The 19,135-nt window shown below is 38.6% G+C and overlaps 1 protein-coding gene across 1 annotated transcript in view; it reads left to right on the top strand.

Moving 5' to 3' along the window:
• The window catches only part of MAP3K5 (mitogen-activated protein kinase kinase kinase 5), a 100,172-nt gene that overhangs the window by 11,541 nt on the left and 69,496 nt on the right, over positions 1-19,135 (top strand). The window contains exon 2 of the mRNA XM_082303411.1: positions 17,573-17,712. Within this exon, the coding sequence (XP_082159537.1) occupies positions 17,573-17,712 (140 nt within the window). The remainder of the gene's footprint in view (positions 1-17,572; positions 17,713-19,135) is intronic.

Genomic DNA, 19,135 nt, shown 5'->3' with positions numbered 1-19,135 from the left:
GTGACAGGAAAAGGGGGAATGGTTTTAAACTGAAAGGTTAAAACTGGTTTTCAGACGGAAAGAGGGCTGGTTTAGAGTAGCTGTTATGAAGAAATTCTTCACTCAGCAGGTGGTGAAGCACTGGAACAGATTGCCCGAAAGTTGTGGATGACCCGTCCTTGGAAGTGTTCAATGCCACTTTGAATGGGCCCTGAGCACCCTGATCTATTGAGTGGCATCCCTGCCCAAGGCAGCAGGGTTGGAATTAGGTGAACTTTGATGTCCCTTCCAACCTGAACCATTCTATGATTCTATGATTTAGAACTACTGCCGTAGTAATGTCAAGTACTTTTGCAGTAGAACTGTCTCAGACTTCTAACACTGAAAGGCCCAAATGACACATTTTCAAATAATCCTTTATGCCAATAAATAAATACAAGCAAGATGACAGTTACTGCAATGTGCATATCAATATCAGAAAAGAGAATTGTCCTCCTGCTAGGAGTATACTGCTGCCTCACTCTAGCTTCAGTGCTAAGTAGGGTAGGAAGATCATAAAATCCATTTTTCTGTGCACTTCCTTTCATTAAGTAGGACTGCTGGAAGAGTTGAGAACATTGTATCCTTTGAGATGCAGTCCCATGGCAGCTTAAGTGGATGAGAAGCTAGACTAACACACTTCTCCCTGGTGCTTCACCAGTGTTCGGAGAATTACGTGATGAGGTAGGTCATGGAACTGGCCTGATTGCTAACTCACTCCTTTACTTCCTTCTGGTTAGCCTTCTGTTGAGTAGGTTCTGTGAGCTGAGCATGCATTCCAGAGGACAGACCAAAAGCAGGACTGCAGCAACCTGTGTTGAGATTGCCTAAAGGTGTGGTTTCATGTTATTCTTGATCTTGTCTCCTTGCGGGTTGCCTCATATCCTTTCCTCTTCCGGTCAGGGTGGCTAAGGAATGTATTTCATGTTGGCTGTGCCAGCTGTTTGTTCTCTCAGTCTGATGTTTTTCAGATACTTTCAGTTTACAGGAAGGTTTGAAAACATTGTCTGAGTTTTGCTCTATATTACAACAAAAACTTGAGGACTTCTCATCATCTGAAAGTTCAAAGATTCTGCCACCTGAATTGAAATTTCGACTACATCTTTGCTAGCAAATAAGTATTTGTGGTGTGATGTCCCACTCTTAAGGGGAGCACCCAAGATTCGTATGTGCTTATGGTCAAAAGGAGTGACAAAAATCAGAGGGTCTGCAAAAGCTTACAAAGTTTCGTTAGATTATACACTTGCCATGGAAATTGGTATGTTAGTTCGCTGTCTCCCAGTATAAGCAACAGTAGTGGGTTTTGGATAAAGTGGTAGAGTGAAAAGGAAGAGAGAGAGAGATGGGTTAAAGAGGGAGAGAGAGGGAAAAAGGAAGAGGGATCAGCAGTCTTGGCTCCAGTGTTGATCCAGATGATGGTGTGACCAAGGTCATGGGGTGCACACACACTTGGACTTTGTGGGGGTACCTTTTTGTAGATAAGTTTTCTCTGCTCCGGAGATAAGTTTCTCGCTTTCTATGCAAGTTAGTTATCATGCTCAGTACATTCTTTTAGACCTTTCTGGAAATGGGTCAGAGGACTTAGGGGGTCTGTGGTAGTCTTGATCCCCCTCTATAGTCCATGCCCACTTCTTGACCTCATTCCTGCTCTTGCACTGTACTGTGTTGTGCTTCTCTCCAGGAGCCAGAACAAGGACGTTTGTCCTGGAAAAATGCTGCCCTATCTCTACATGGCCCCCTTCTCCAGCCACATCCTGTTCTTTCTCACAACAATCCTTGGCTGGTTCCACAGTTATCCAGGTATCGGTGTTCGGAGACATACACATTAGTTCCCTTATCTTCTAGGCTTCTACACATGGATACCAGAGTTCAGTGGCCTATGCTGTTAAGCTGTTATCACTTCTGGCATGCTTTTGGTCTGTGCCAATAAGTAGAGCCTCAGTAGCATTCCCAGTGGCCTGTCTGAAGCAAGCAACCTGAGGCTAGGAGAATTTAAGACTGATGTAAACCATTCCAAGCCACTTGGTCCTGAGGCAGAAGTGGGACCTGGGACCATGTTTAATCAGTCAGCATCGCTTTACTGGTTTCCTAGTTTGGGTGTAACAAGTGTGCTTTGAAGCTTTTGTTCAGAGCTGAGGAAGTGCGGTTGCAGTGCTGTATCTGTTCAGGAAGATGAGTTAAAGATACTGCATTTGTGAATGCACAATTCCAGCAGCTATCTTAGCTTCCAAGTTGACAGTCTTCTTGAGGCCCTTAAACTGAATTAAGGGCAGTGAGTAGCTATTGCAAGTCTTAGGCCTTAATAGCCATTCAGCAAATAACCTGCTAATATGTGCTGTTTGTTGAAAAAGAATCTTTGGGATTCACCATATAGAACTAGATTGCAAGTACAGCATTTGTGCATCTTTTCCAGCATGGATCATCAGTTTCTTTGTATCTGCATGAAATGTACAAAATGTTACAACTGAATATGATGTAAAAATTTCGTTTTCCATTTAATAATTTGATTTTTCAGTCAAACTCTAATGCATAACTCAGAGAGCACATCTCAGTTCCTTTTTTTGATAAAAGATATAATATTTTTCAGTTACTAGTTTCTGCTTAAATATAACTGCCCTGCAGTTATACTCAAAAGCCTTCAGTGTTGTAAATGAAGAAGGTTGACTGCAAAAGAAACAAATGAAATTTCAGGAGCTTAATTTTTGACTTATGATATTGTAAATGACTTGGTTTATGCTGGCAAAATTGTTTCCTAGAGTTTGTGCTTTAATTTTCTGGTCTTTATATCCAAGTATTTTTGGATAAATCTCTGTGAAAGAGTGATTACTCTGTTAAAAATGAGTGTGTGAGTAGGTGGTGGCTACACTTTTTTTCCCCCAGTGTTTCAAGTGTTTCTTCATCCTAAATATTTATTTTTCTCTTCTATAGATAGAAGGTGAAGAGCCTGAAGCATGAGAATTTAAGTGTTTATATGTTTCAAATGCAAACTGAGCTAGGTTTCCTACCAGTTGTGTGTGTTATTTAGTTTCTGTAAAGCTGAATATCTATTTTGATGGCAATTATTCAGACTTACATCCATGTAGCTTTCCTGTTTGCATCAATAATTGCTGTAGGAAAAAAAAGAATTCTGTTTTTAACATAAATGGCTGTTATCTTTACCATTTCAGCACTGCAGGTTGAATGGTGGTTGAAGCCTATGTTAAATATTGCAGTGAGATCATGTATACTGAGTGATTTTAGTTAATTGGTACTAGAACGCCTAGAATATTAACTGTATTCCAGAAGTTACTTGGAATGAAAACATTTTTACGTGTACGTAGAACACAGAAGGAATAGGAGTATAAGATTAGGGAAATCACCTGGTATATGTGCAAATGGTAGTTCCTGCCATTTTGGCTCAACTAGCCTATGCCAGTCATCAAACTTTCTCTTGCCCCACTGATTTAGGCACTTGGAATGGATGAATTCATAAGGTTCTTCTAGTATCATTTCCTTGGTTCAGTTGTGAGCTGGCTAGCATGAGTTTTTGCTGTCTACTGTGATTTAAGAAATATAGGTAATGGATTCCTTTGTGGGCTATTTTCTCCAGTAAAATGTTTGCTTGCGTTTCTATTTTGGAGTCCTTGTTCTTACTCAAAAATAGGATGCAATGCAAGTCACTTAAAACCTCATTTGTAGTGCTAGTTCTACTTCAAAAGTGCTGCTGGTACAATATTTTTTTTTTTCTATACATGGAGTTCAGCACTGTCTTAGCTTGGTGAATGTCCATATAGAAATACTTCAGAGTGGAATTCAACATTTACAGTGCTCCAAGTGCTTTATCTTGAAGTCTTTTTTTTTTGCTTCTGCTAGCTGTGATGCTGGCCATTCCCGTTTGTGGGTAATGTATTTACTTAAGGATTTCATCTATAAGATGCTAAAGCACTTTATGGAGGGAACAGATAACCATCTCATCATTTTAAGGAGAATGAAACCAAAAGGATAGAGAGTAAATGACTCACCAGTAGACCGTAGCTAAAGGTGAGGAGACAACTCAGTGTTCCTGAGTTTATGAGCTGCTGGCTGGATCAGATGTGCTGCTATTGTGATCACTGGTGATTTAGATATGACTCATTTCTGTTAAGAAGACAAGAATATCCATGATAGTTAACATCAAATCTGAAATTTAAAACACTCTTACACAGTGGCTGGATATTAAATTGTACTGCAGTAATTCTAAATTAGTGTTGTAGCTGTATAAAAGTAGTTTTCGGTACTGGAGTCATATGCAGAGATGGGTTGCCTTTGGAAGTAAAGTTTGAGCATCTTGAATTAATAGAGAGAGTAAGAAGCAGCAGTAATCCAAGGCTGTTCTTGCTGTAAAACAGAATTGAATGAGAATGGAATCATAGCTATCACAGGCCACCTGGAGTTACCATTGACAAAGCCAAACGCCTATCAGATCTGTTTAATCTCGTTTTGCAAGAATTAGCAGCAATCATGTCAAGCGTTAAAGAATTTGACTCAGATGAGTCATATCCGTTTTCTGTTGTGGGATGCAATAGTGCAGTTACTTGTGAGGCTGGGCAGTCTGTGCTGCCTTAGAGGCAGATGGTGGTGGTGTGAGCAGTAGTATTTTCTGTATTAATTTGCAACTCAGTAGTTGCTTCTCAGGAATTTTGAGTGTGATATTCCAGTAACTTAAATACCAAGTAACTACTTATGTGCACACATGTGGTTATTTTGGTAGAAAACGAGTGTGGGAGGTTTTGTCCTCCTTAATAAGAATAATTTGTGTATCACCTCCTCTCCCCTTTACTGATACTTTCACTGTTACTCTGACAGTCTTGAAAGGTGAGGGGTAGCTCTGGTCTGTGCATCTGTTCTCCAGTAAGCTAAAGCGAAGAGTCATAGCTCAAATTGTGAAATAAATTTCAAGCTTGGTCTGTGCAAAACAGAGATGAACTTAAGCTATGTAAAGCAGAGTGGACGAATCTGTTTCTGTCTGAACTTTTATCCTAGGCTTTTGTAATTGCTGTCCTTGGGAGCTGTTGAGAGATGAAGTTTACTAAAGGACACCCATTCCACACTTTATTGTACGTGGCAACCATAGTGTAATCTTGTAACTTGTATGTCTGCAACTGTATACAAGGCTGCAACTTTAGTTCTTTCTGCTGGGTATAAACGCCTCGTCCTTGTTACCTTCTAACAGGGTGCTTTAAATTTTTATAAGTATTTGAGGCTTTGTGTTACAGGGCAAGATTACGTAAGTCTGCACCGTAGAGTGCTTTGCAAAGCAGGACACTGATTCCAGCTCCATCTTTTGTGAATTGTTGTGATAGAAGAAAATTATAGTGCCATGTTAGTGACATATGTCTGGTTTGGTGGAGGGTTGCTTTTTTAATTTCTGCATACTCCAAACTAGAGTCTTGTCTTTACATTTAAGATTTTATTTTCTGTGTGAAGTTGATACTTTTTTACAGTGTTTTTGGTGGAGCCCAGGGGATCTTTCAAGTTTGGTTTGATCAGGTGCCTGTTGTTTATTCTGCACTTCACCTGTGTTGACTGAAGTAAATTGATTTGAGTGGTTGAGTGCTGCATGTGGGTTTTTTCCTGCTGAATTGCAAGGAAGGCTGTGTGTAAATGTACTTGTGACTTACAGATCACTAAGGTCTGACTAAGCGCTATGAAGGTGTCCTACCTGCTTTCAAATCATGTTTGACTTGTGAAGCTTTCGTGTAGTGTTAAGTGGAAAAAGCAGCTTAACTGTAATTCTACAGCTTTCTTTGTTGAAAGAAAGTGATGGTGGCTTCTTTTGTTTTATCTTTTTTTTTTTTTTTTAAGGATGAGCTGGAGATGGATGAGGTATATTAGGTACGGAAGCAGATACTGATATGCCTTTCTGTTTTTTCAAGGATTTCTTTGAAATAGGACATAAATAGACCTTGTAAGATGCAGATGTATGGGAAAAGTAGACATAATCTTTTGAATTTAAGCAACAAATATTTAGTACATTGCAAATAGACAATAAATGATAATAAATTTGTGCACTAGCAATAATAAATTCATTGCTGTGTGCTCATAGGGAAAGAACATGCATTGCTACCTAGAAATCTGTGAGCAAGGAAACAACTGATAAACTAGTGCTTATACAGGTTTATTTTGGGAAATATTGGTCAGTGCAGTCACTAAACCAATTTTAAAATCAAATGAAGAGATGGAGACACAAAATTACTAAATGCTGCAGGGTATGCTTATTTTTTAATCTATTGTGGTTTCTAACAGAGGTTAGAGCTGTTGTGAATAAATTTCTGAAAACCTCACAGGAGTAATAAATAAAACTTGTCAGGAGTCACAAGGAAAGAAAGAAAGAAAGGAAAAACCAGAAGAGTCATTAACTGTATAAATCTGTGATGTGTCATATCTTTACTACATGCGTCTTTGCTCATCACATTTGAAAAACTGAATTTGTATCTTGGTGGAAGACACAGACAAGGGAAAAAATGGATTATCAGAATCGTTCATGGAGTTGTTTCCATGCAGATGGAGACTGACTAGATAGGGTCTTTTCAGAAGAAAAACAAAGGGAATTTAAAATCAGGAATGGAAGGAAAGATTTATTAAGGAGTAATAACTCATTTTAATTTTTGACTTTCTAACTCTTATCTGTAAGCATCTTTAGAAGAAGCTAAAAGAAGCATTTTTCCATAAAAGGATATAGTTAAATAGTCTTCGAAAGGACTAACATTCCTGAGGGATGGGTTTGCTAAGACCTGTTATGTATTGTGTGCACATGAAATTACTTGGAAACTCTTCAGGCTGATGAGTTTTCAGATGCTTTAGAATGTACCATGTGGCTCTGAAGTTGCTCTTCCTTTCCTTTTCCTTTTTGGGAAGATTGTGATGTTTTTAAGAGATGATGGTGTTTTTAATCAGAAAACATGGCATGTGAATTCCAAAGCCTTCGGGCAATTAGTTTTCTCAGTGCCTTGCTGTTCACGGGAAAACATTGGGCATAGCTGTGAAAATGCTACAATGTAGAGATTTTTGTGGAGAGGGTGGCGAGAGCCAGGAGAGGTAGGTATGTTTTTTGATTATGATGAAACTTGGTGTCTAAAATTCTCAAGTGCTGTATTATTTATGAAAAATAGGGATTTTTTTAGAATGGAAGTATTTCCATGACTAAGTAAAGACATTTAACAAATGTGTTTGTTTATATCTCTTAGAAAAAAATCTGCTTCCAAGTTTTCAGAAGCTTAGGAAGGTTCCCATTTTTTACAGGCATTCCAGATGCTGTTCATCATAATCTTCAAATGTTTGTATTTATTTTTCAGTCTGTACTTGCTGCTCATGAGTCTGCTAAGTTTAAACCATTTTCGGTATCACTGGGTTGGAAAACATTAACTCTCATGACTTGAAAATAACGTTATAAGAAATATTTCTGCATCTTTGAATTAGAAGCACTTCCAGAGTCTTTTCAGTGGCTTAATGGACATGACTCTGGCCTTCTCGAGAAGGGTCTACAGTCTGTCTTAGACATTTAGCTCCTCTTGGTGCAGGCCACATTTCTAGTAGAACCTATGTAAAAATGAGCAAGCTTCTTAACAAGAAATTGAAAGGATTAGCTGTAAAGAGGAAGGGCTTTCGGATGGCATAAAGATATCCTAAGGAAAATTCCTTCCAGAAAATTTGTGCTATTTATCAGCAGAAATTCTAAAGTAATCCACAGCAGGTGGAGTTGCTGAGAAGATGAAGGAATGGAATGATGGCCTTTGAAAGGAGAACTCCTGTTCAGATGAGGAAACAAGTTAAAAAATGTGTAAAAATGCATGTAAGCCTTAATAAGTTTACTTAGTTTCCAAAAGAGTTGGGTCATACTTGCTGAAGACTGGTTTGTTTTTTGTTTGTTTGGGTTTTTTTCAGTCTTTCTCGAATGCTTCATCAACAGGGAGAAAAGTAGGGATCCTACGCAGTCAAGGTGGAACAGGAAGAGTTAGGAATAGTGCAACTTCCCTGATACTATTGTAAGGACTTTCCTTAAACAGATAAGGCTGAGGAACTACCTCAGACTTAAATTGCCAGAGATGTTTTAAAATAAGCTGATAAAATGAACATCAAGGCAATGAACAAGCCATAGGAAGTATGGGAAGATGACTCAGAAGTTCTCAAGGAGCTCTGACTGAAACAAGATGAGATGTTAATTATGGTGCGTGACTTCTGAGTTTAGTTGATGTCGGCAGCATTGCAGTGGGAGATTATACTGGTATTACATTAGGGCAAATGGGTTAAAAATATAAATAAAGAACACATCATTTAGATTCATGGGTAAAATCTGGCAGCAAGGAGGAGTTCAAGTGGCTTTTTTGTAGAAGGAAATCACACTCTTCTTATGAGCCTGCACTTAAGGGTAATCCATTTAAGACAGTATATTGAGTTGTCAAAAAGCTTTTGATGGGATGCTTTACTAAATACTCTTAAAGGGAAAAAATGACTGGAGATGACATCCTTATAACCCTGAGATAAATGGACTCTTAAAGGAAAGGAACAGAAGGTAATTTTTGCAATGAAGCAAGGTTGCCAGTAGAAAAACAGGCTGTTGAAAGGATTGTTCTGTACTTTCTTTTTTGAGTTGGCTTTTTTCACAGCTGATCTGGAAATTTCTTTCTGGTGAAAAGGGTGGTGATAATGTTTGCTAATGTGCAGGCTTGTCAAAACTTTAAAGAATAGGCAGTAAAGAAATGCAGAAAGTTTTATGGTACCAGGCAAATGAGCAGGTAAAGGACAGCTGAAGTTCAGTGATAGTGAATGCAAAGTAACATACATGAAGAAAAGCAGCTCTAATTGTTCACGTAATATTGAGCACTAAATTAGTTGTTGATATTCAGCTTTCTAGGTAGCTCAGCATTTTTCTGTAAATGTGTCTGGATTGTTGTCTAATAAAGCTCAGTCTTTACTTGGCTCATTCTTAGTATCTCTGCAACATTGCCTGCTGGCTTCTGGCAGAGAAGAAATACTTAGCTAAACAGTTTTGATCTGATCCCTCCAGCTGCTGCAATGAAACTCAGACTTGAAACTCAGACTTTGAAGTTTGGAAGTGGATCTGCCTAGACATTTTTGTCACAGTGAGCTGAACAAAGGAACCAAATATATAACTGTGTTGTAAGTGAAAATAGTGAGATTTTAGAAAAAAAGAAGCTAGAAGACTTCTTAGATGGAGAAAACTTCAGGTCACTAAGTCAAAAATAAACAGAACAGAAAAGACAGAAATAAAAAGAACTTTTAATCAGCTTTTTCTCCTGCCCATCCTGTCCTTGAGGTGGATTGTTGTTTCCTACCTTGGTTTAATGATCTCTGCAGCTTTGGAGCTGTAGCAAACTCTACCGTTCACTTAAACTTCAGGAAAACTTTCCACCACCCCTGAGACCTGGCTGTTTGGTTTTCATAGGACTCTCCTTTCTTCTCTGAACTTTTCTGTTGGCTCACTTGTGTTCTTACAAGTTCTTTCTTCTTGGGTAGGCTCGGTCACTTCTCCAGAGAATGAATAATCACTCTTTCATCTTGCATCTCAAAGACACATAACATGGAAACATAAACCAAAATAACCACACAAATACTGCCACATCCCTTATTTATTTATTTATCTGTTTAGGGGGGGTTTTGCCTGCTTAAGGTCCTGTCCAGGCCAAAGGAGCGTTTGGTCTTCTTTGAAAAAAAATTGCAATCATGAAGATATTTTGAACAAAACTTCCAAACGTAGAAGTACTGATTTGCTACAGCTTGCCTTGTTTTCATTGACTACTTCTGCTGTTGTGCCTGTGGATTGCTTAAATAATGTTTGGTACAGATCCTAACACTAGCCCTGTAATGTGCTGCTGTCTTCAGCTGAGCTTCAGTAGTTACCCCGTTGAGGTCTGAGTATTTTTTCTGATACAAAGTTCAGAGTTAAGGTAGTCTTTAGTATTTGGTGTTATTGGTAGTAGGGAGCCTGTTTCACTAGGATTGATACAGATGCAATGAGCCTGAACATATTGAGGTTATTTTTAAATAAATGGCTCTTTGTTTGCTTGTCATCTTTTATTCTTGCCTAATGCTGAGTTCCTCCCACATGCATCAAGCCGAGAGTGGGTTTTTTGAATTATTGGGGGTTGGAATCATGTGATAACATTACAATCCTGTTTTGGGCCAAGAAAGAGTGGATTTTTTGAATCTCAAGCTTTCTTATTTTTTCTTTTTCTTCATCTGGAAGCCTTTCTATATTGTTTCAATTTTCTTCAGATCATTGACACAGTGATTTAGGTTTTGGTGTGTAGTTTGATGTGTTAATTCCTACACAACCCTTTATTGTTTGTCATCTACATCTTCCTGTCTCATTCCTTTTCCAACATCTGTTATAACTTTCTTTGTGTTACCAGTTCATTGCCAGCTTCTGCTGTTTTACTTTGGTAATTGCCTTTGGCTTATCTCCCATCAGCTTTTGATTACAGAAGCAAGAGGTTCTTTCCCCTTTGCATCTTTGAAGCATAGTGCAGACAAAAAGGCCAGAGTTTCACTTGGGGGATCTTGGTCTAGAATACTGTTGTTGTAAAAAAAAAGTAGCTTGTTTTTCTCTCCTCCTTGCTTTGATGGTTCTACCTGGTGAAGTCTCACATCTGATTTTGTGAGAATGATCTGAGCCATTTAGCTATAAAAGTTGCCAGGAATAAATTTGCATGAGTTTTACTAAGGAGCACCTCGACGTATTGTGGGACAGGGTGCAAGTTTTGCAATGTGATAACAGATCATGACCAATCAGTTAAGCATTTGGGGGGAGTGCTCCAGGACATTTGGATTTGTAGATTATGAACTTTCTTGTGATTTCTGGTTTAAATTTATACAGGCACAGCTTATATTTGCTCTTGCACATTGTCATCCTTTTACTTAAGTAGTTCTTCTTTCTTACCCTAACTAGAAAGAAATAAAAAATTAATAATGATTTTAAAAGAGGAAAGATTGCTTTTATGTGATTAGATAGTTTATTTTTGTTATTGAGCAGTCTCCTAGAGACCTAAATTGAGTCACATACTCAATTTACAATCTATCAGTATGGCTATAGATGCCTAATGTCATGAGGTAGATTGTGTGAGTGTGCTTTTATTTATTTTCTGTATTGTTCCTCAAGGAACTTTTCTTCCTGTGGTATTATATATGGGATTCCTGAACAAGTGGGTGTTGCACCCATGTCTGTATGGAGGATTGAAATTTACTTACCCATTGGAACAATATGTGACTCTCAGGCAGAGAGGTAAGTAGGTACTCAGTTGCATCCCAGCAGATATTGTGGTGTCTGGTGCCTTCTTAGTGATTGTGTGGGTGGAAAGTGAGATCATCTAACTGATCCAGGAGTCAACTGATCCTGCACACACACCCCACCCCTCCAAGCAAACAGACTGAGTTGTCTCACTGGGTACTGACCACACTAGATCTGATACAAACGTGGAAGAGGGTCAGAACCACCCCTAACAGTAACAGCTGTTTGATGAGTTTGTCTGAAGTGAAATCATACCTTTTTGCTTGTGAGTCTAGGTGTAGAAATTCACTTTGAAATTCAAGAGCAGCTCAACTCAGTTTAGCTATTCAAGGAACAGTGGACTCTTAATACCAGCATGAAGGCAAAATACTTTGGATACTGTTGTATCCAAAGGAAACTTGATGCTTTTTGGCCAAGTATTAAGTGTTCCGATTATTTCTAGCTCTACTTTGTGTTATGCAGCATCTGGAAAGGGACCAGCCACCAGACAGCTGGGTTTGTGTTTTATCTGCTGGGAATTTGTGCTCAGAAATTCCCTTTTGAGTAGGTTGCAGGACAGGCTCTGATCTGTACTTCATTGATGCTGGATCTCTGCTTCCATTGCATAAAAATGAGAGTGCTTAAGACAGGATTACTGTAAGATTCCTAAGTCATAGTGCTTTTCACTAGATAAGAACTAGCTCATGTCCATCACATGTTTTTGTCTTGGTGCCCTTAAGCCTACTTTGAACATTAATTCAAGCTTCTACAAATACTCTGCTTTTCCTCTAGTATATGACATACTTAACTTACCTGTACCATCATTACCTGTTTTTCCTTCCCCATATTCAAGCCTCCGACACCCTTATAAAGTCTGAGGTTTTTTTGGTTAGTGTCTCCCAACAGACTGGCTTGGCTGGACTGGTTTCCTGGGAGGTCAGCCATTCACCTGTGTTTAGGTATTTTCACCTCAGTGCCTCCCATCATTTGTTTCCGGACTTGGAGCCGTATGAGACACTCTTGACAGGAAATGTCTGGTTCCAGTGCTGTTGACAAGTCAGTGGCACTGTGGTTTGCACAGTTGAACCAGAAATACCAATCTGTACTGAAGTGCTGGGATCGCCAAAGCAGGTTTCCCACCTCAAGCAGGCAGTCCCTGATAAACAGGAAGATATCTATGCCAAGCACAGAGAATCATACAGAATTTGAAGTAGATAAGGATATTCCTTGCTTGTTTCTGAGAGTTTGCCCAATAGTAAGTGTCATTATGTTGTTATTCTAAGGCTGAACAGAGCTGCTACTGCAGTACGAAATATGTTTGGTGTTCAGACTTGCACCAAAATAAATTTTGCCCTCCTTTCTTTTTTTCTGTATCTCTGTCAGAACAGTATCTTACTCTTTTAACCCTCAAGTGGAAAAGAACACAAAATCCTGGTCTGTCTCAGAAGTTGCCATTATCATCATTCCTTTTCCCCTGATTAATTGTGGGACAATGAATGCAAGGCAATGATCACATGTTTAATACCAATTAATCAGAAGATAATAGCAAACATAAACATTCATTGTTGTATAGCTGCTCTGTTTGTATTCATTGTTTTTCCTGGCAGCACTGTAGTAAGCAGGTAGTATCAAAAAGTAGGGTGTACGTATCTGGTATCTCAGAGCACTTGTTTAAACATTCTTCTTTGCCCTGTTACATTTAAAATAATGAGTAGGAGATGGACTTTGACCGCTGCATTTCATTTATCACTGTCTTGGTGACTAAAGGCCTGGCTAATAGCCAAGAGCAAAGGGCTCTATATCCACTAATGGACACTTACTGGGTTTTGGCCATGTTAATGTGTATACCCTTGAGTTTTTACCATTTCTTAAGACAAGTGAATTAGAGATTTTGTATGTAAGGTTCTCAGTCTTTGCACAGACAGCTTAAAGAGAATAAAGTGGATTTACATCTCAAGTAAGAATGATTGGTAAGATGGTTTTAATATATGCCAAACTTCACAGAGATGTGTACTTTTTCCAGTACTCAGGCAAAAAGGGTCAAATGAATTGCGTCCAATTCCAATCCATGAATCTTGTTTCCCAGGGTAATAAGAAGCCAGTTACTCCTCAGTGATATTTTGTTCTCTTGAATGTGTGACAGTGTGTTTCAAGCTATTGTTGGTGTGGATGCTAGTTAGCCTAATAACATGGATTGTGACGGCTGTGTGGGTGTTGGTGTGTCTGCAGCTCACTGTGTGGTTACTCAGCTAATGTGTACATCGGCAGCTTCATTAGAAGCAATTTGGCTGCTGTCAGCAGGCAGGCAGAGCTCAGGGTGATTTAGGATATGCACACTAAACTGCCTCCTGCTGTATTTGTGCTGGTTTTGCTACCTAGGCCTGAGTGAATGAAGCTCTAGTCTTATGTTCATGATACACTTGTCTTGTCTAGTTAGGCATGCCAGTTGTTGAAGGAGATGGGAGAAAAGATTGTGATTAGACTTAACGTTATTGCTCATAAACTATCAAGAGACAATAATTTGCTGCAAGACTTACTGTAAGACTTTCTGTAATGTCAAAGATGATTAGAAGAAGTAAAAACTGTTCTATCCCTGTTTTCTTTAGTATCAGCGATCTGTCACCTGGTCTACTTTCATGAGATAGAGTAACTTTTATCCCGTACTTTGGTCTTGGGCACAGAACTAAATTTCACTTTCTAGTAACCTGTGAGGTTGCAAGAATTGCAGTTCTTGCACTTTTCGGTCTTTTCTTAGTGTTTTATGAAGTATGCTTCCATACCCACCCTACTCATTAGTCTCTGGAGCATGAACGGACTTTCTTTGCTGCAACGCTGAAGGTATGCAAGAGTGTTTGAAGTGAGTTGTCAGTTCCTGGTCTTCAGAGTGCTTCATCCTGAGAGCTGAGGTGTTGAGAGAGCTCTACTCTGATTCTTGTGCTTGATCAGGTTTTTACTTGCCTTGAAACTCAAACCACAGATGTTTTGGTAAGGGGGTAGTTCCAGTATAACTGTAGAGCTGATTACTCCACCTTTATTGAAATACCATTTTGCCACTTACAAAACTGTGTTCTCCAATGAAACTTAGAAAACTTATCTTCTATTGCATGAGTATGTTTGAATTAATTTCATCTGGGAAAAATGAGAGTGAGAAGCAGATATACAGGATTCTGGCAGTTTATGTATCGATGACAAAACAGTTCTTTTGGGTTTAGCTAAACCCTGGCTCTTTCAAACTAGTGAGAATTTTGATATATGTATGTATACTTTTATGTAGATTTGTCTTTAAAACCATCAGTCTTGCTCATCTTTGCTAAACTTCTAATCATATTTTATGTAGCTGAATATAGTGTTTGTCTGTTTTGTGGTGTACTCAATGGTACATTTCAGGTGCTCTGTAGGAATCATTACCACTACTGTTTCTCTGTGGTGGTTTTTTTTCTCTTTTTTTTTTTTAATCCCAAATAAGCTTCCATTTACTACACAGTATTTGACTTCTGCACTCCTGTCAAGTGCTCAGTATGCTGATCCCTCCTTTGGTCAGAGGAGTTTCTCTCCCGATGTTGTGAAAGAAGATAGTCAGAAACAGGTCTGTCAGAAGAGCTGATTTAGGATGTTTTTTTATTTGGATTGACAGCTGATCCCAAAAGTGCACATACCTTTTGTGGCTTGTTGGAATTGCAGGTGAGGTTTGGGTTGTTCCCCTTGGAAATTGTGATACAAGCCCTCAGGCCTAACCCGAACTTGAGAAATCTGGGCTGTGTCATGAGTCTTTATCTTGAAATACGTAACTGCTAGAGTGAGCAGGAAAGCTTCACAGAAGATGAACCAGTTCTAAGGAAGACACTGCTTTGTCTATCAAATGAGATTATCCAGTAGACCTGGATTTCATAGAAGTCTTGACATGCTAAGGAAAGAAATCCTCTTTAGTTACATAAGAAATAGAAATATCGCAAAAGATTTTGCGCCAGTATCTTGGTGCAATTTTTCATACAAATATTTCTTTACCTGTGGTCCTTCCCTCCTCTGCATAAGTAACTCAAGGTTTTTGTATGGTTTGGGGTTTATTTTATTTTATTATTACTGTGATAGGGATGGTACAGGACCCAAGAATGTTTCCTACAGTGTGGCCCTGTGTCAGACTGTGTTCAATGGATTTGGCCAGTTTGACAGTAGTATATATACACACATCATTTTTTTTGAGTTCCTCTTTCCTTCTTCATGATCCTAGGAACTTGCCATTTTAACATAGGATTTCTCAAGTGTTTTTTGTAACATGGCTTTGATCAGGCTCCATCTAAAGTAATATTTCTCTTTTAATCTTAGTTTTGCAACTCTAGTGAGAGCACATTATCTTGCAAGATTGCAGAATTAAGTCATAGCAAGTTGCGCAAATTTTCCTCCTGCTTGGTGTTAACAGATATAGACCATAGATTTAGAGTTGCTCAAGGTTAGACTTCTATGTGAATAAGAGCAGTTAAAAATATAACTTGTGTTATGGCAACTTTTGGAAGAAAATAAACAAAGCCTAATCTCACCCAAAATATAGTGGTGTTCTGTCATTTTTGTTTGGCTTTTGTGATGCTTCAGTTTCCTAAAATGAAAGGAAGTGAGTTTATGTGTAGTCTTAGCAGTGCACTGCCTTTTTTACTTCAATCAAATTTGATGGAATACATACTGCAAATATTTTTGTGAAATTGGACAGAGGGGGTTGCTTAGAACACAAATTATGAATCTTTTAGAAAACATAATTTAATACTAGATTTTTAAGTGTGAAAAAATATCCTTTTTTGTACCATATTAGTCTCCTCTCTTTTAATCTTGTTTCTTGAAGAGCCTAAGCTTGTATAGGCAAATGTTTGCTCTTTCCCCTGTGTGTATCTATCCTTCCTTCATGTTTTTAAATAATTTATAAGCCTGTAGGCCAGTTACAGAAAAACACTACTGAAGAGTAGATGTCTCAAAGGTACTAGTTTTCAACAAGTTGGAGAGACACTGCTTCCCCATTTGAGAGCAGGGCCACAAGGGTTATCTTTTATTTAATATCTTCATTTCAATTTTGATGATCTAAGTAAACAGGTGAGGTGGAAAGTTGTGGTTAGAGGTAGAATCTCTTATTAGATTAATTAGAGTAGAGAAACTTGAGGGTACATAAGCTTTTTCCCTGCAGAGCTTGTCTTGCTATCTGTATTTTCAGTCATGAAAGCATCCAAAGGAAGGGAAAAGCACAGAGAGATACTGGAAACCAGGCTGCTTTTATTGTCCGACTCTTAACAGAAGCATGTTTCTCTGGGTTGGGTTTGGTTTTCTGTTTTTTGTTTTTTTCTGAAAGATAAGAAAAAAATTAATTGGGTGAAAAGACAGAAAGGTGTTTGTGGAAGAGGTAGAGATGTGTCAGTTTTCTTGCTTTGCTCTCTTGCTTCTACTAGACTTCTGCACTGGAAATATGCTGCCTGGTATAACAGAAATTTTACAAAGAGCAGAAATAATTAATTGCCTTTTGTTTTATTTTGATATTGGTGTGAATTTGGTCAATAGAATCACTTAGTTTAAGAGAAATTGTGGACTACATTCCTTGTTCTGTAAGCATTTGTACATGTGCTTGATTTTATTTCTGCAGGTAAAATTTATTATGAACAGAATTCTCTGCACAGTAAAGTTTTTACTTATATGGGGATTTCTTTGGCTTTACATATTCACTTCCTTGTTGCTTCTCTGCATCTGTACCTTGTCCTTTTCTCATTCTCTCTCTCATCTTTCTATATTAATCAAAATAGATCTGAATGGTATTTATACTGCAACATTACCTTTCAGTTTGTTTTCTTCCAAAGTTCTAGTACAGAATCTATACAGTATGTTCTGCAGTGATGTACATAGTTTACATGAATTTTTGTTGCAACTTGCACAGAGGGTAAAAACACATCAAATGTAATTTTTTCCTTTATTTTTACCAAAGGTTGTCGGTCACCATGTATAGATTTACCAAGCGGATTTTATTCCTCAAGACAGCAAATGAAATTTTTTCCTTTTCTTGATTAGTGGTTTATCTCTTCTTACTGTTTTAAGGTCTCACTTAAAGAAAAAAATAGAGGAGTAATAGTGGAATACAAAAAAACTAAACCACATCCTGCTGACTATATTTAAAATTCAGGCATAATAGCTAAAATGGGGAAATCCCTCTAGACCTCTTATTTCCTAATTAAAGCCAGGTCTTCTTATCAGACTAAACTGTGTGAAGAAACATGACCCAGAAGTACTTGACTGTCAGAAATGTGTAGCATTGACAATAATGTTTTTCATTTCTTTCTGCAGATATTGCTGTTGTAGAGATGAGTGACGCTTTCCGTCAACCTTCCCTGTTCTACCACCTGGGAGTCAGGGAGAGCTTCAGCATGGCTAACAACATTATCCTCTACTGTGACACAAATGCAGAGTCTCTGCAGTCACTGAAGGTAGCTCTGGGTGGAAAAAGGGGGTTGGGGGGCAAGTGACAGCTAGTCTAACACTTGAAATAGTTTCTCTCTGTAAGAAATATGCATACCACTTGTGGTTCAGATCAGAAGAGCAAAAATGTTCTGAGGCCTGGCAAAGTTGTCTACGATGCAATGATGTAAGACTCAGTTTAGTTTTCTAAAGAGAAAGATTTAGGTTATTTGATCACAGTCAGTTAAATACCTAGGTGTTAAGTGGCTGTTTATGGAAACAGAAGTTTGGCAAATCTGAGATGAGAAACTAAATTCATGACTTTGTCATTCAAGGGAATTACCGGTGTTTGTTACAGTAATAAAGATCCTGTCAGAGTGGTAGTGTGTAGGCAGCAAAATAATCCTTGGGTTTTAGATTTTGTCTAAATTAGCAGTTTTCTGTCAAAACTTACGGGACCTCCAGATACCCTCTGCCAAGTCTTGCTGAGTTACAGCTGTTTGCATCAGGTACCTGCAAGATTGCTGTGCTGGAGATTACCAGCAGTGTAATGGAATCAGTAAAAAACAAAACTAATGCCTCAGTGCACAGTATGGTACTTTGGTTTAAGGCAAGAGGGTGTTTTAAGGTAATCTATGGAGCTGTGAGTTGTGTCAGCCAAGGACCCGATACTTGCTTCCTACTGCAACTATCCAAAAGGTTTAGTAACTTCCATGATGGGAAAGGGTAGACAACTTGGATGGCAGTCTTTTCAATTACTTCCCCTCTCTCAGATGCATTGGCTTTGCTCAGGAGGTGTTTTATGCTCTTGCGCTTCCCTTCTAGGCTTTGCTGAGAAGCAGCATTTACAATGAGCAGCTTGGTGAGTCAGACTGCAGTCTGGGCACCACCACCTCTCAGGAAGGGCTTGCTTCCACTGCTTATGGCAAGTGCAGGCTATTTGGTTTTGATTCTGTCCCCTTTTTTTTCGGTTTGCCCTGTATTTGGGAGGGACATGCTTAGTAACTCAGTGTCTTCTCCCTGCTTTTCCCTTCAGATTTTCTCAGCTAACTGGACCACTTGCAATCCAATTATTTCCTTTCTTTTTGCACACAAAGAGTATACAGATAAAAGCCCTAAAAATAATGCTAATGATAAAAGATGTATCTCGGAATTGAATTCAATTGTGTAAGTACAATGATCTACAGTATAAGCAGAGCAGAATTTCACTGTACTGGGCAAAGAGCCAAATACCCAACTCCCACTGAAGAATCACTTGGGATGAGGCACCGGGCTACTAGTTTAGAGGCTGGACTTTGAGTCACATGCTGGATTCCCACAGGCATCAGTGGAAGCCCAGCTCTGTGCAGGGAGGCTTGGATGTCACAGTTGCCACCAGTACTCTGCTGACTGAAAGACTCCCTTCAGTTTCCTTTAGCTTTGAACAGGGCCTGTGTTTCTGCTCTCGACAGT

Source organism: Coloeus monedula, assembly GCF_965178545.1.
Source record: "Coloeus monedula genome assembly, chromosome: 2".
Classification (NCBI taxonomy): Eukaryota; Metazoa; Chordata; class Aves; order Passeriformes; family Corvidae; genus Coloeus; species Coloeus monedula.
The sequence above is the reverse complement of the archived record's forward strand: the minus strand, read 5'-3'. Positions and strand labels throughout refer to the sequence as shown.